The 17844-nt window shown below is 42.2% G+C and overlaps 1 protein-coding gene across 2 annotated transcripts in view; it reads right to left on the bottom strand.

The window, feature by feature from the left end:
• Positions 1-10795: 10795 nt before the first annotated feature.
• The window catches only part of RFT1 (RFT1 homolog), a 48010-nt gene continuing 40961 nt past the window's right edge, over positions 10796-17844 (bottom strand). For both annotated transcript variants that reach the window (XM_030207245.1, XM_030207246.1), the window contains 2 exons: positions 12955-13204; positions 10796-11288 (listed from right to left, as the gene is read on the bottom strand). In XM_030207245.1, the coding sequence (XP_030063105.1) occupies positions 11124-11288; positions 12955-13204 (415 nt within the window). In that variant the 3' untranslated portion in view covers positions 10796-11123. The remainder of the gene's footprint in view (positions 11289-12954; positions 13205-17844) is intronic.

Genomic DNA, 17844 nt, shown 5'->3' with positions numbered 1-17844 from the left:
GTCCTATCTGTTATAATATATTAAGATGTCTTGTTGATGTACATCAACAAGTTAACAGTCTGGGTGTTGTTTTGGATGTAGGCCTGACAATGCAGGCCCAGGTACAGCAAGTTGTTTTTTCCTCTTTTTTTATTAGCTGCAACTTTTGAGTAAATTGAGACCAATGCTTTCTGCTTTTGATTTTTGAACAGTGAATCAAAGTCTGTTACAATCATGGCTAGATTATTGCAACTCGCTGTACTTGGGACTTGCTTCCTCTCATCTTCAGGCCTTAAAAGTGATTAAAAATGCAGCAGCATGATAGTTCCAGCTTATGTCTCCAAGGTTTTGCAAATATATAAACCATGTTGGGAATTGCTGTCTGAAAGGTTTAGACAGCTGGTTATACTGTCTGTTTCAGATTTCCATTATGTGAAAACTTGTACTAGTGCTTTTTCATTAGCAGGACCATTATTATGGAATAAACTTCCTGGTTATCTCAGGCTTTGTGCCACTCGCAATTTAAAAAGTATTAGAAAACTTTTTTTTTTCTGTGCAAGCTTGTTCTGGCTAAAGTAATGGATTTAATCAGTTAAATATTTTCATTTGTATTGTATTTGAGGCATGGAACAGTTGTTTGTACATGTATATGTTTTGTTGATTATTATTGTTAGGCTGATTTTATGCATGCTTTTATTATAATCCCCTTTGGGTTTAAAGTGGACTATAAATGTTATAAAAAAATTAAGGGCTCCTTTTACAAATCTGCAGTACTGATTCATGCTCGGCAAATGCGATGAAGCCCATAGGAACTGAATGGGCTTCGTTGCATTTACCTTACAGAAATCAGTACCGCGGCTTTGTAAAAGGAGCTCTTAATAAAGGTCTCTATTCTAGTAGCTAGTTTAATGGATAACAAAATGTGAAGTAATTATTCTGTACATCAGAAGGAGATACAGAAGATCCTTGAGTACCAAGCAATGCAATCAGAGACCAAGAAAATGTGGCAGAAAGATAATAGAAATATTTTCCATTATGTTGGGGGCCACAGGCAAAGATATAAAACAATTTCCAAGCAAACTTAGATAGGTCGTCCATACATATTACATCCTAGGAGCTCCAGAAGGAAGCTCTCTTTGGCACGATGCAAGTTCTACAGCAAGTGATAGCAACAGATTTGAGAGACTAAGATCATGCCCCACATACCTTGACTTAGGAGTGATGTCCATTACTGTCATGGTATGTGCAAAACTAAAGAAATGCAAACTTATTTTCCTAACACACCATTTGGGAAAAAGTTGAAAGCATGGATTCTAAGAATATTACTATATTTAAAGAAATGAAGCCTCAACTATCCAGGGAAAGTTGTAGATTTTTAGCAAACCCTTAATGGAAAAACAGCAGTGAAAAAACTCCCTTGGTATATTAAATGTTTAAATAAAGTCAAGTTTTGTTTTCTTTTTCCCCCAGTTCCATCGCATCAGTCTTTCTCATTGTCTTCTGGCTAGTTGCTCTCAAACGCTTTCCCCTTCAATCATCCTCCGCAGGCAACTTAGTACTTTGTACCCACAGGCAAGTGAATTTTCAAAGAGAAACTCCATGCAGCAGGTGGCAACACTTTAGTGCCTACACACTACATACATGGATATCAAAATATTGCTCAGTGGTTGTCTGTCCCTCCCATCATTTGCCTTATCTCTGACAGCTATTTCCTCTCCCTAACTTATGATCCCTGGCAGTCATCTCTCCCAACTGTCCTCCTACCATGGAACCTTCACGAGGGCCTTTCTTCATGCCTTGGTCCCTTCCTGCATCACTTTTCAACTACTGTTTCCCCTCTGTGGCTCTTTGCGTGGGGCAGGACACAGCTGGAAATTCAGGAGTTCATTATAGGTTCCCAACTTGCTTCTTTTCTCTCATATGGTCATTTGCATCACTGCAGGTCCAGGAGCAATTTGACAGTGGTGTGGCAATGATAGGAGAGGGGGTACAGCACAGAGTTGGAAGAGAGATCAAAGCTTCGACTTGGGGAGGGGCACTTTCTGCCATCTCTAAAGTTTGGTGCTGTGGTCAACTTCCTATTTCACCTACTGGCCTTGAGCTTGGATTTGGAAAGGCAAGTAATCAAATCTAAAATTCTAGTTATGTTTAACAAGCTGGCTGATGAACTGCAACTCCATTGTACAGGTACTTCGTTTCATTAGGACTGCTTCATTGTTTTCATGAGCAAACCAAGTCTATTAATAATGTAATACCACATTAATATACTTCTAAATATGCAACCGTGTCATATTGCACTGGCTACCAGTACCTTACAGGGCTAAATTTAAAATTCTCCATTTCATTTTCAAGGTCCTCAGACAAAATGGGCCAGAGTACTTAAAGAATAAGTTAGCCCATTACACACCTTTGAGACCTCTAAAGGTCCTCTGAAGGACCATCACTATCTGTGTCCTCATCAAAATAACTTGTACAATGTGATACCTGCCAGCGAACCTTCTCAGGAGTAGCCCCCATGCTCTGGAATTTACTCCCAGAAGAGCTACGTCTAACTCGAGGCTACCTCTATTTCAGAAAGCATTGCTAGGACATAAAATTTCCAGAGCCCAGAAAGGAAAGCAATTAAGGAGGAGTGTCCTAGAAGGGGGGAGGAGTCAGGTTCACTGACAGGTGGAGCAGTAGCAAAGACCAAAAACCCATAATCCAATAACTCCCTAGAAGAAGAAAAAAGGCAGGCAGAAGAATGAAAGAGAAGAAAGACCCACAGCCTGCAGGAGGAGATCCTGACCGTAAAAGCCGGGGAGTTGATTCAGGGAAGTACATACATGGACATGAGGCAAAGCCATGTTATCTGCACGAAAGGACTAGTGACCAGACTGTTCCCCTTAAATCCAAGGAAGGATCTGAAACTACCCTGAAGCACTGAGGACCTGGAGCCTTATCATTCTACATACAAGCACCTTTCTTACTAGGGAAAACACATATCATCAGGATTTGCACTGCCTCCATTGCACGCAAATGTATCTCATTGTGGGTATCCTGAAAACATAATTGAGTTGAGAAACCCTAGACCTTTGAATTAATTATATTGTTATAAAAGTTGTTTTTTTTTAATAAAGAAAAAGCCAGATGTAAGAATCTGCAGATGGTGAGGGCCAAGATTGCGTCATGTTAAGATGCTCAGGAGGAGCTCTCTTCACCTTGGAATCTGCTTTTTGCTTATTGGCTCTCCCTGTCTTAGAATGAGGGGAAAAAAGGGAGAGATGTGGGCTTTGCCCTCTGGACCCCCCCAACTCTTGGTGCAATGTGCCAAACTCCCTTAGGGATACATCCAAAAGTGTCTCTTTTTTGGTCATAAGGCCTGAAGGGGCTGGTTTGCTTGCTTCTTTGGACCACAGATTCAAAGGGGCAACACTGAGCCCCGAGAATCCCACAGCGCCAACGTGACCCGGAAGTGGTGGTCTTGGCAAGCTGGAGCGGCCTCAGGGAAGAGAAGTGATCTCTACATTATTGCTACCACTTCAGAGGGTGCCTCCAGCTTTGGCATCTTTCTCCCCTTCCTTGTGAAGAACTGGAGCCAGATGCCATAGCGAGACCTTTAGCAGAGGTGGAGTGTGGGGAAGGATATACCCGATGTTTCAAAGAAGCTGGTTAGACCTGCAGTAGTGACAAGTGAGTCAATCTGGGCCACTATGCAGACTTTAAAATAAATCCTTTGTTTCTGTGGTAGAAAGATAGTGGGTCACAGTTTAAGTATTTCAACCACAGTACCTACTCATATTCAAGCGCTAGACCAACAAGCTACTAAAGTCCAGGAGGACAACAAACTTTTTCAGTGATCTAAAAACAGAAAGGTACAATGATGAGTGATCTTAGCTATGTTCACCGGAAGATTGAGCACTTGGAAAACCAAACCAGGAAGAATAATTTACATTTTCTGAATTTTCCACGATTGCCTGTTATCTCCTCCATTGATATGGTTTGGAGGTTTTGGGGGTCAATAGGAGAATCTTTAACCCCATTAGCAAAGGCTCACTACATTAATATTGGTGGAAATAACCCAGAACAACAGGGGAATGATATGAACAATGACATTTTTAGAAAGCTCTTTAGAAATAGTGACACAGAGAACTACTTTGGTAGCTACATTTGTGCTTAAATCCATGAGAATTATTGTACTTAAAATTATTCTATAGGCATTTAAATGATTTATTTCTTGATCTTAACCATGCTACCCAGAAGAGACATCAAGAATTTATCTCTGCTGTTTTAGAAGCTGGCACAGCAGGAGAATAAAAGAAACTCTCTCTCCTTTGGTGTTTATTGATTGATTGCCCAGTTAGTCAGATAATTTAAAAATATAAGACATTCTGAGGCCAAAGTACTGAAGTGCACTTAACCGAGTATGCATGTAAACACAAGTTTATCATGCCTTCTAATGGGTGACGTTATTAACATGCAAATAAGCCCAGATAGTACAGACATAATTTACCAATAAACTTGTAACAGCTGAGGTGCTTGTGTAAAAAGCACTGTTAGTGTATAACAACCTAGCTGACACACACTATCAGTGCTTTTTAAGCATAAGACTGAGGTGGGGCTTTTTTTAAAAAAAATGTATTTAATCAACATTTTCAATAACACAAATCACAGAACATAGTTGTGGCAAAGGAAATAGGCAACTGAATATATATTGAAAATATAATCAAGAGAAATGTAAAAAAAACAAACCCAACAACCACCCAACTATCCACTTTTATCATAATAGGAAAAGAAATGGGGGGGGGGGGGAGCAGGGCTAAGTCAAGTGATTTATCCGATAAACTGACTTGTCTGAAAACTGCACTTCTCTGGCAAGCTAAAAGAATCAAAATGGCGTGACTACTGCCAAAGGTCACATTTCCATATGAGGAGGCAAGAGTTGCCATTATGATAGGGGAGGGGGAGTGGGGGGCCTTGTGCTTGTGGGATGTGGTGGGCCCGAAAGCTTGGGGGTGGGGGGGAAGGACCCTGATCTGCTGGCCCAGGAGCATCAGGATGCAGCTTTGCAGCCCAATGCTCTCAGACGATAAAATAACCCCAGCTTCAAGTATATCACTATAAGTCACATTAGGGTATTGCATAGTAATGTGATGCAAAATATGCATTAATATATTGCATCTCATTATTACCTAACCCATAGCAACTTGAATATCACCTTGGTATTTCTGGTCAAGCAGTGTTAGGACCGTTTAAATAGTGTTATGGCCCAAATAACACAACTGTGGGGAAGTCTATAGGATGCTGCCACTTTCTCTTATGGATACTTCCTCACAGTGTCAACAGCCACCTTAAAACCCATAGCCCCGTCCAAGGGGAAGATGACACAGAAGGCGTGGAGCCAGGAGGGCATGGTCCAGGAAGTATAAAAGCCCAGGGTACTGCTAGGTTGAGGAGGCCCAGAAGGAAGCAGCGACATCCAACTGCATTTGCTCTCACCACCTAAGTGTGAACTGCTACAGTCAGGTAGTCCAAGTTCAGCCTGGAGCCTTGCAACTTTGAATTTTTGACCTAAGTAACAGCTAGAGACTACATTGGTAACTCTGGGGAACCAGGCCAGAGACCAGTAAGTGTACTGCCATGCTGAGAAACAGTAACGTATTAAAGTGCCAAGGTCTATAATAATCCCTTTCAGCACTAAACCAATCCCATTCGCCGATTCCTCGGTCTTAAGGGGATTTGATATTTATCATAGGCAAAAACCTCCTTGATGTCATGTGGGTATGCAGTGCTAAACAGGTGTGTTGGGCGTCTAATCTTAGTTCTCTTAGATCTCGTCCCTCCCAGAAATCATCGCCTGCATACAGCTTATCTCATGTACTGATCAATTAAAATAGACTTAGCTTATGTTGTATTCTCAAATGGAATCCACGGTTGCCTCATCCAGATCTCCCCTGACCAATGGTGGCCAGCGTTTCGCTGTGCTGTAAACCAGACTATAGCTGCTTCAGGAGAGCGTCTGATGTCATCAATAGGAGGGATAAATACATTTGACATGGGAAGAGCGAGTGTTGCCGGTTTGCCAAGCTGGAGCAGCATGCATTGATGTAAGAATGAGATGAGAGGTCTATTTTCCACGCTTGATTTCATCAACAGTTATTATTCAACTTGCATATATTTCTCTCACAGCTTTTCCCCGTTAGGACCCTGAAGCAGCTATAGTCTGGTTTACAGCACAGCGAAATGCTGGCCACCGTTGGTCAGGGGAGATCTGGACGAGGCAACCGTGGATTCCATTTGGGAATACAACATAAGCTAAGTCTATTTTGATTGATAAGTACATGAGATAAGCTATATGCAGGCGATGATTTCTGGGAGGGGCGAGATCTAAGAGAACTAAGATTAGACGCCCAACACACCTGTTTAGCACTGCATACCCACATGACATCAAGGAGGTTTTTGCCTATGATAAATATCAAATCCCCTTAAGACCGAGGAATCGGCGAACGGGATTGGTTTAGTGCCGAAAGGGATTATTATAGACCTTGGCACTTTGAGGCTTTTTTACTCCATTGATTAAGACACGACTACATTTGAATACACATTCCTTCTTACGAGATAGTGGAGATATAGAGTACTATATTCAATAAGTTACCCCCACTACCACTCAATTGTGATTTAGAGGATTCTACAAACGGTAATGGATGCCATGGCCCAGGGCCGCCGAGAGGAGAGGGGGCAGGGGGGACAAAATTCCCCGGGCCTCCAAGGGGGGCCTGGCACCCAAATTCACCCACCCTCAGCTCCGTCGACCGTCCACCACCGGGCCGGGTCCCCCGAATTGAAATCATCACAGCGCCTCACCTGTCACCTCCATGACTGAAAGCACAGCAGCGGCAGATCGGATTCGCCTCCCTCCGGGCTTCCCTCCCTGTGTCCAGCCCTCATCTGATGTAACTTCCACAAGGGTGGAACACAGGGAGGGAAGGCCTGAAGGGAGGCGAATCTGATCTGCTGCTGCTGCACTTTCAGCCACAAAGCAGGGTGACAGGTGAGGCGCTGTGATGATTTCAATGCAGGAGGCCCGGCCCGGTGGGGGGGGGGGGGGGGGGGCCCAGCCCAGTCTCTCAGCTGCCCTGCCATGGCCCTATGACAGCCTGCCAGTGGAGAACCTTGTTACATCTAAGGAACATTTTTGTGTTTATGTTTCTCTCCCCCACCTGTGAATGGAAAGGACCCCTACCCAATACTTACAATAAATAGTATTTTCCTTTACCTGCACCCGTGTTGCTCCAGGCCTGTCCTCGCTCATGTTACCACAGCGACTTAAGACCCCAATGCTCCTTGATGAATTCCCCTCTCAATGACTCATTATGAAAACTCTCAAAGGTGGATTTGTGGTATATAGTTGTTATTAGTATCCCATCTTTTCTTTTTATCAAAATATCCAAAAAATATTATCTGATTACAACCATATTGCATCTGAAACTTTAGATATTTATCTCTTTTCTTAAGGCACATATGACATTCTTCCAAGGTCTGTTCATCTCTCATCCAAATAAGGAGACTATTTTCTGTGCATCTTTTCCACCATTGTACATTAGGCAATTCTATAAAACATTTTTTCCCAAAACTAGCCATGCACAAATTAGCTATACCTAGCACCAGGATGACATTCATAGCAAACTCTTCAGTTTGTCCATTGAACAATGGAACCCAGGGCAGCAACATCAAATTGGCCCCAATTCCTCAAACCCCCCCCCCCCCCCCCCATGGAAGCTCCGACAGTTTGAAGCATTTTTTGTTTTTTATTCATTACAATATCTTCATTTAAACAAAAGTTATGGAGGTGGAGGCATTACTTTTCATTCATCTGTTCTAGTTATGACCATATTATTTTTATATTTTCTAGTTGACAAAACTAGAATACCTAGGACTACAAAATATGCACACATCATCTTCAAATCGGATTAAATCTCATTATGTGTTGTCTCCGGGCAGTGTCTCCAAAAAGGATAGCTTTGTGTATCTGATAGAATTCATATCAGGGGCGTAGCCAGACAACAGATTTTGGATGGGCCTAAGCAAGAAGTGGGTGGGCACCAAGTGTTCTTCCCCTCCCCCCCCCCCCCCCCCCCCCCCCCCCCCAAAAAAAAATATCTCAGCTGGCGGGAAAACGCTTCTTTCCATCTTGGAAGTCTGCAGCAGGTATGCGCTGAAAAATGAGCATGCTCAGGTGCCAGTATCAATCATGGAGAGTAGTGTTTTCGTTACCATCAGGGGGAAGTCTTCAGTTGGCCAAGCTTGGGATCCCCACCAGCTACCACTAAACATGTGCTACTGTTGGGTGGCCCACCCAGGCCCACCTGTGACTACGCCACTGATTCATATGATGTTTTATATATATATATATATATATATATATATATATATATATATATATATATATATATATGCAACTTAGCAAAGTGTGCTTGGAATTTTTTTTTTTTTTAAAGCCAGCCAGAATCAATATAAGTGGAAATATTTCTGTATCTTGATGCCACATCTTCTTCGTCTACAACTGAATTTCTTGCTACGAGGATCTCTCTTATATACAGAATAGTCACTTTCTCCCAATTCTATAAACAGCACCCAGTAACAAGCGAATTACTGGGCGCATGATTAAACAGGGTCCCTTTAGCACTTAAACTAATTGGCACTAATTAGGAGTTACACGCATAACTGATCTACACCCAGTGGTGTGCTGGAGCCGGCTTGCATCGGCTCGCAACAGCAGGTTAAGTTTTTTACCATCTTGCGAGCCGGTTGTTCTTCAGGGTGAGCCGGCTCTCCTCCCTCCCTCCCCCGAGCTACAGGGTCCTAGGCTCCAAGTCCAGTGTACATACCAGAAGAATGCAACCACCCTGGTTGTCCAGTGGATTCTTCGGGGCAGGCAGGAAAGATCCCCAGTCTTGCTTGCCCGCTGCTGGCGCTGACCCTCCCCCACTGCCAGATCGCTCTTTTAAAATGGCAACCGAGACTTCCAGTGGTGGCCTCGCAAAACTTCTGCTGAAGACTTGGAGGCCGCCCTTGTAAGTCTCGGCAGCCATTTTGAACAGCGATGCAGTAGCGCTGCGGGACACTCAGCGCCAGCAGCGGGCAGGAAAGACTGGGGATCTTTCCTGCCTGCCCCGAAGAATCCACTGGACAACCAGGTTGCCTTCTTCAGGTATGTACTGGACTCAGAGACTGGGACCCTGTAGATCGGGCGGGAGAGGAGGAGAAGAGCAGAGCCGGCTTGCCTTGCACCACAGGGGCGGGGAGGGGAGGAGGAGAAGAGCAGAGCCGGCTTGCCCTGCACCACAGAATCTTAGTCTTCCTGGAGAAAGTAATGCATTGCCCCCCTCCCAGGCTCTCTCCCCGGCTATAGCCGAGCAATTTGGGGGGGGGGGGCGCAGAGATGGACTGGGGAGAGAGCCTGTTGTGGGGTGCGGGGGCGCAGAGGTGGACCGGGGAGAGAGCCTGTTGTGGGGAGGGCATGTAGAGGTGGACCGGGGAGAGTCTGTTGTGGTGTGGGGGGGGGGGGGGCGCAGAGGTGGACCAGGGAGAGAGCCTGTTGTTAAAAAATTTACCAGCACACCACTGTCTACACCCCTATTTTATAAACAGCATATCTAATTTCTATAGCACACATCTCCTATGGGGGTGCAGCCATGAGAGGGGCATGGATGGGTCAGGGGCATACCCAGCATTTAGGCGTGGTTTTACAGAGTACTTGTATTTGCACACCTAAAAATGCCAGGGAGTAGTCACGAGAATTTGGACTTGTCAGTATTCTATAACGGCACTTCCTATAGAATTCACACTTGGCACCCTGCATCGCAATGCCTATCTTTAGGTGCCATTTAATGACTCTACCCCCTTGGGGGGTAATTCTATATAGCTGGCACCAATTTTTAGGTGCTAATAATGCACGTATATGTTGGTATTTTAGCCACTTGCACACAAAGGACCAGTTACACAGTACTGAGAAGCATATAAGTAAGCAGATGGTTCACACGGCATGTACTTTGCTGGTGGGCATATGCACGAGCAGAGTTTGAACAAGTAGACGCAAGACATAATAAAAACTAAAATTTACGCACATTCTTGCTAAAATCTAGGCAGAGAAATTTATACTAGCTCTAAGCGATCACACCTTAAAATCAAGGCATGTTTTCAGCCAGTTACACTAGTATTTTATCAAGTACTTTCCTTTATAAAATATGCATCTTAAATAGTGCTTAATAGGCATTCTCCTATAAATATTACCCTCTTGGTGCTGATGCTTCTATTAGCAATGCTTGTGTTTTGTCCTTTACCACTAGGACCAGATTTTTTGCTTCAGGCACTTGTGTTAGCTGGAATTGGAATATCCAAGGTAACTACAATCTCTTTATTCTTCACAGTTCTTTCAGGGTGAGGCTCCCAATATTTTTTCTGGAACAGCATCATTCTAATGCTTACATATTTTCCTGTGGATTGTGCCTGCCTCTTTGCATATGGGCCTTCTCACATCAGAACCAACAGAGAGCTGTGAAGCCATTTCCTGTGCTGTGTTAAACAATCTGCATTTGTCTGTTTTGCCACTTTTATTTTTTCTATGCTGGATGTAAACCATCTTGTCCATAGTGATAGTCTACTGCCATGGTGCTGTAACTGGAAAGCTCTCATCCTTAGGTTTAAAGTTCTCCCCTCTTTTTGTTTTATGTTGATCAAAACCCGATTCCTGAAGTAACACTTTGCATTTCCTGATGCATTTGTATTTTTTGCCACTTTTTCCATGTTTGCGGATCCAGTTCTTCAGAGGTTTTTTTTCTTATTTTCCAAATTCTATTGCTTCCTTCTCTGCATGGGCTGATGGATTCCTATTCAGTCCTTCTATTCATCAGAACACTTGGCCCATGTTAAGGATGGAGACTGACATTTACCTTCATTTGCTGATGCTGTCAAGTGTTCTTGGAGTCCCTACAATAGTTAGCTGTATATGTATAACCCATTTTTATAAGGCTTATTCCTCCTTCAGCTCTCGCAGTGCAGAGTCTCAGCATACAATTCCAAAGCTGTATGAGTACAGGAATTGCAAGCTGATTGATGGCTTGTAGCTTATTCCGTGCTGTTAAAGCACAATTCAGTATCAATATTTATGTTTCTTTTTTGGTGTATCTCGACAAGAGCTGTGTTCTAATAAAATGAACTAGTTTAGTCTCCGTGAACACAATTGTGATAAGAGTTGCAACAATGCATACACTGCCTACAGCAATGTGTATTAGTCTTGAAAGCCAGCCCTTATCGCAACACAGAAATGCCTATAAGAAAGAAAAAAAATATTAAGTTATTAAGAGGTCAATATGTTAGTGCCCCAACACAAAACTAACTATACGGTTTGGCATGTTTCTGGCCAACACCCTTACATTTAATCATCGTGTGTAGTAGGTCTGCAGTCCTGGTACAGGTACAATTATAGCACAATCTTGAAAGATGGGTTCCCTTTCAGGTGTGAGTTTGAAGGATTCTGATATAAAGAACCCAAGTTTCATTCTGATTCCAACCCACTGGATAGAAGAAAATTCAATCTATTCACTTGTTGCTATTGGGTGAAGACTTGAAGGAGAAGATATTGTGCTGTGATTATATCTGACCCCCGACACAGGCATTCACCAAAACATAGGTCGTGTCAGGTCACTGAGTAAGAACATAAGAACAGCCATACTGGGTCAGACCAATGGTCCATCTAGCCCAGTATCCTGTTTCCAACAGTGCCCAATCCAGGTCAAGTACCTGGCAGAAACACAAACAGTAGCAACATTCCATGCTACTGATCCCAGGACAAGCAGTGGCTTCCCCATGTCTGTCTCAACAGCAGTCTATGGACTTTTCCTCCGGGAACTTGTCCAGACCTTTTTTTAAACCCAGATACTCTAACCACTGTTACTATATCTTCCGGCAGAGTTCCAGAGCTTAACTATTCACTGAATGAAAAAAATATTTCCTCCATTTTTTGTTTTAAAAGTATTTCCATATAACTTACTTGAGTGCCCCCTAGTTTTGGTACTTTTTTGAAAGAGTAAAAAAGAATCGATTCACTTTTACTTGTTCCACTTCCTCTGAACATTGGCTCAGACTTGTGGCTCTATCTGTGGCTTTATACATTTCTATTGCTTCCTTTTCGAAGAAAGCAATGGGTCAGTTTCTAAGCTCATTGCTGTAAACACATTACAAAATAAAACTATTCAACAATGGCTAGTGTGGACAAAGTAACATGCATTAGCTTTACTATTTGGTAACCCAATTACAGTGGAGTCATCTCCCAATGGCAGCCAAACAATTCTTCAACTTCCCCATCTTCTGATTCTCCAAGTGACACAAGTAATACAAACATTTATCAGAACCTTGTTTCTATAGTCATTTTAATATTTTGCTTCCTGTTAAGCTCTTGCAAGCAGCTGGTGGGAGGGCCTATGAAACCTGTGAGCTGGTAGCAAAAAAGAATAGACATGAGAACATATACTGATTTGTCACCGAGACACTATTTTACTACAGTAAACGAATGGTCAAGAATAGCAAAATTTTGAAAGATTCCCACTACCACACAATCAACACCTACAGTGTTTCAAACACTGCAAACAGGGCTATGGAGTCTGTACACCAAATCTTTGACCTTCAACTCCTCTATTTTTCTACTCTCCGACTCCTACTTATATCAGGCTTTAAATTTTTTGTACTGGCTCTAAAGTACTAATAAAGATAACTTATATAAGTGTGTCATATTTGATATATTATATAAGTATAAAGGATATAACATTCGATATATAAAATAATAAATTTATCATAGACTATAAAGCTTTTATTTTGAAGCTGGAGTCAGTACATTTTTGCTGACTCCGACTCCACAGCCATGACTGCAAAGTAAAAAGAAAAAGGGTCGGGGGATTAGGGGTGGTGCACGTGAATAAAAAAAGAATCTGAAGGTACCTCTGAAAAGCCTGTGAGGATGCCGCTGATTAGATAAACCAGAATGAGCAATGGTGAAAACAGAAGGCCTCTCAGAGGTCTGCAGAAGCTCTCTCTGTAGTATCTGTAGATGTAGTGAACGCTGTGTCCTATGCGAAGACCCATGTTAAAGCAGTTTGCTAGGATGAAGCCCATGCTGCCCAACCAGCTAGTCAAGTAGTAGGAGATGCACAAAAAGGTGAGCGACAAAGCCAACATGACAAAATTGTACCTGAAATAAAAACACACAGAGCTTAACCTAGATATTGCATATTACTTAAATGTCTTACTACTGGCACAACTGAAGGTACTTCTAAAAGGCACATGAAATCTATGCAAGCTAATTCTTTTATTTTCTATATCATAAAAGCAGAGTATTGCCTTTGCAGTGCACAAAAGCAGGTTTCTGCATATGGTGCATGTAGCACCTTTTCATTAAAAACTACAGGGTTTTTTTTTTTCATTTTAAATATAGAGTTGCAAAACATTAACACAATACTTGAAATGAAGGAGTGGCCTAGTGGTTAGTGTGGTGGACTTTGGTCCTGGGGAACTGGGTTCGGTTACCACTGCAGGCACAGGCAGCTCCTTGTGACTCTGGGCAAGTCACTTAACCCTCCATTGCCCCAGGTACAAATAAGTACCTGTATACAATATGTAAGCCGCACTGAAACTACTATGAGTGGGAAAGCACAGGGTACAAATGTAACAAAAAAAAAATGCTTTACTAATCTGCAACATGATGCCAAGGCTCTCTTAAGCATTTTAAAGTGGCCTTATTTATGTGTTCCTAGCACTAAAGACACTTAGGGGCCCCTTTTAAAGAGCAGCGGTAAACCCAACGCAGGCTTACCACATGCTAATCTGGAACTGCGCTGGCCAAACGCAGGTGTTTGCAAGTAGTTCCAGCCCCAGCGCGCGCCAATTGCCATGCTAGCACAACACTAACCTGACGGTAATTGGGCAGCACCACACACTACCCAGTTACCGCTAGGTTAGCGTGGGAGCCCTTAATGCAACCTCAATGGGTGGCATTCAGAGTTCCCCCCACATTGCCATGTGGTAAGTGAAATCTTACCGCATGGCAATACCATTTTTTGGCCTTTTTTCCCACTGTGGGAAAAAGGGCCCCACTGCTAGCGCAGGGACCTTTTTACCACAGCTTGGTAAAAGGACCCCTTAGAGCAGTATGTAATGAACAGTCACATCAAACTATTTGGCAAACACAATCTAATAGGATCCCAAAATAAGTACCTGAATATATGTAAACCGTTTTGAATGTAGTTGCAAAAACCTCAGAAAGGCGGTATATCAATGTCCCATTTCCCCTTTCCCAAAGTTGCTGCCTCAGATTTCTAAGAGCATTAGTGCTTAAGATCTGTTCTGCTTGATACTGTGACATCAGATTTCAAAAGGACAGGTTTTATAGCAACAAAGAGATTGATCAAACAAGCAGTCACATCGTACTGGAAATGAACGAATGCTTCCTCTTAGCTCTTCTCCACTGAAGGACAGAAAACTAGTGCTACCAGATCCAGGATCTGAGCTTCTCTCAACCCCATTTGACATTTACCCTAATATGATCACTTCCCATAAGAAGGTTCATTTAGCATTACCATATATTACCCCATGCTAAAATATGCATCTATTTTGTACTGGGCAGTTGAGTGGTACTTTAGTGTTCTTTTGTAATCCATTTTAAGCCTCTTTTGGAGAAACAAAAACTACAAGATTTATTTTTTTTTACTTTTAGCATTTCTTTTAAAATATGCCTGGTGTTTTCCTGCTGTTATAGGTTCCAGACGAGCCACCAATTAACCCTAGCGTAAGTGAAGCCATAACATCACAGGGCCGCTGCTACCTCCATAGTATATAGAAGAGATATTACAGGGATGGAAATAAGTAGTTGGGGGTAGGGGGAAGGAAAAAAAAGAGGCAAAACCCCACAAATAAACAAGAAAGCCCCCCCTCCTCCAAAAGAAATAAAATCCCTGAAAAGAAAAACACAACATAAAGAACATAAGAGTAGCCAATCTGGGTCAGACTAATGGTCCCTCAAGCCCAGAATCCTGTTTCCAACAGTGGCCAAGCCACGTCACAAGTAACTGGCAGAAACCCAAATAGTGGTAACATTCCATGCTACCAATCCCGGGGCAAGCAGTTGCTTCCCCATGTCTGTCTCAATAGCAGATTATGGACTCTTTTCCTTCAGGAACTTGTCCAAACCTTATTTAAACCCAGTTACGCTAACTGCTGTTACCACATCCTCCTACAGTGAGTTTCAGAGCTTAACTATTTGTTGAGTGAAAAAAATATTTCCTCCTATTTGTTTGAAAAGTATTTCCATGTAACTTCCTTGAGTGTCCCCTGGTCTTTGTACTTTTGGAATGAGTAAAAAATCATTCTACACCACTCAGGATTCTGTAGACCTCAAACATACCTCCTTCATCTGTCTCTTTTCCAAGCTGAAGAGCCCTAACCTCTTTAGACTTTCCCCATACGAGAGGAGTTCAAATCTCTTATCATTTTGGTCACTCTTTTTTGAACCTTTTCTAATTCCACTATATCTTTTTTGAGATGCAGTGACCAGAACTGAATGCAATACTCAAGGTGCGGTCGCACCATGAAGCGATACAAAGGCATTATAGTATTTTCAGTCTTATTCACCATACCTTTCCTAATAATTCCTAGTATCCTGTTTGGTTTTTTGGCCGCCACCGCACACTGAGCAGAAGATTTCAGTGTATTATCTACAACGACACATTTTTCTTGGTTGCTGACCCCCTAGCATCAGGTAACTATGATTCGGATTATTCTTTCCAATGTGCATCACCTTGCATTTGTCCATATTAAATTTCATCTGCTATTTGGATGCCCAGTCTTCCAGTTTCCTAGGGTCTTCCAGCAACAACCCTGAATAGTTTTGTGCCATATGCAAATTCAATCACCTCTCTCATCATTACGATTTCCATATCATTTAGTACTGGTCCCAGTACTGATCTCTGTGGCACTCCACTGTTCACCCTCCTTCATTAAAATGACCACTTAACCCTACCCACTGTTTCCTGTCCAATAACCAATTCCTAACCCACACCAGAACCCTTCTCTCCTATCCGACTCTAATTTTCTCAGGAGTCTCCTATGAAGAACTTTATCAAAAGCTTTCTGAAAATCTAGATACACTACATCAACCGGCTTACTTTTATCCACATGTTTATTCATGCCTTCAAAGAAATGAAGCAAATTGGTGAGGCAAGACTTCCTTTGGCTGAACCCATGCTGACTCTTGTCCCATTAAACCATGCTTGTCTATGTGTTCTGTAATTTTATTCTTTATAGTTCCGACTATTTTGCCCGGTACTGATGTCATGCTTACTAGTATGTAATTTCCCGGATCACCCCCGGAATCCTTTTTAAAAATCGGTGTCACATTGGCCACCCTCTAATCTTCAGGTACTAAAGACGATTTTAACGACAGGTTGCATATTACTAACAGCAGATCAGCAATTTCATGCTTAAGTTCTTTGAGTACCCTTGGATGTATGCCATCTGGTCCAGGTGATTTACTACTCTTTAATTTGTCAGCTTGGCTCAGTATATCTTCCAAGTTCACTGAGATTAATGAATGTTCTAAGCATTGCACAAAACGTATTTTACAGATAGAGTGAGGGTGTGGTTGGGGGGGATTAAGAGCAAAGGAGGTCTGAATGAATGAGTAACTGGAGAGGCCACAACTGCTTAATGAGTAGATGGGGCAGTTATAAATGGGTGGCAAGGCTGAGAGAGTGTGTGGAATGTGTGGAGTAGTGTTAAGTGGTATTTGCAAGTGGCTGGAAGTTTTGAATTGGTATGCTTTTTATTAAATTTGGGGCTTCCAGGGTATGGACTATGGATGAAGGTTAGTGTGTGTGTCTCAGGGGAAATGCAGGAATATTGGGGGGAGGGTATGCCTAAAAAGATACGTAAAGACAGGCAGACAGATAAACTGATTGCTGATGAGAAAGCAGCCTACAAAAAGGAAAAGAAAAGTAACTTTTCCCTTGCTCCAAAATGTCAGGTGACAAAATGTTTTTAAAGTAACATTTTGGCACTCCTCACCATAGCATTTCCTTCCAAGGAAAGATACCTCTGAAAAAATACGCCTGATTTCTTACATTGTCATTCAGCAACTGTCACAACAACAACATTAATTCACAAAGTCACATGCATATTACGGCTAAAACTGTTGCTACAAAGTAATTCACTAAGGCAGAGATTCATCCAGCATTCCAGTCTCAGCAGAGAACATCAGGGAGAAGAAGCTCAAGGTTGTTTTCCTACACTGATAACGTCAAGTCCTGCTGTCTTTCCATTAAAACACTCACTCTGCAGCTGTCACACTTTCTAATTAGTTACCCCCACAGCTCATCAATCTGCAGCCAGGAAAGCATTAGGCTTCAGAAAACAAAAATGCTAATTGGAAACAAAATGCATTTTAACAATTGTTTCCCTGAAATTAATATGCAGTGATGACAGATCATGCTTAATAAATACTTATTGTCCTTCTTGACGATCAAAAGGGACTTCAGATTCGCATTTAATCGGCAGATGAGAAAATGTTGTTCATACACTGAAAGTGTACAATGAAATATTTTCCAAGACTGACTTCTAAATTTAAAATCACCATGTTCAGTTCCAATTGCGCTTAGATTCAGGTGCTAAAATTGGTGCAGAGATTCTATAACACCACGCGTAACTTAATTGGCCTAATTGGATACATGTTAAATCTAATAGATCTACCACCCAGAAACAGTTCCTGCTTTTCCCGATCCTTCCTAAATTTACATTATCCAGATTGCAACGGCCTTAAATACAAATCTACCTACGCATCCA

This window comes from Microcaecilia unicolor, chromosome 6 (genome assembly GCF_901765095.1).
Source record: "Microcaecilia unicolor chromosome 6, aMicUni1.1, whole genome shotgun sequence".
Taxonomy (NCBI): Eukaryota; Metazoa; Chordata; class Amphibia; order Gymnophiona; family Siphonopidae; genus Microcaecilia; species Microcaecilia unicolor.
This window is presented reverse-complemented; position numbering and strand designations above follow the sequence as displayed.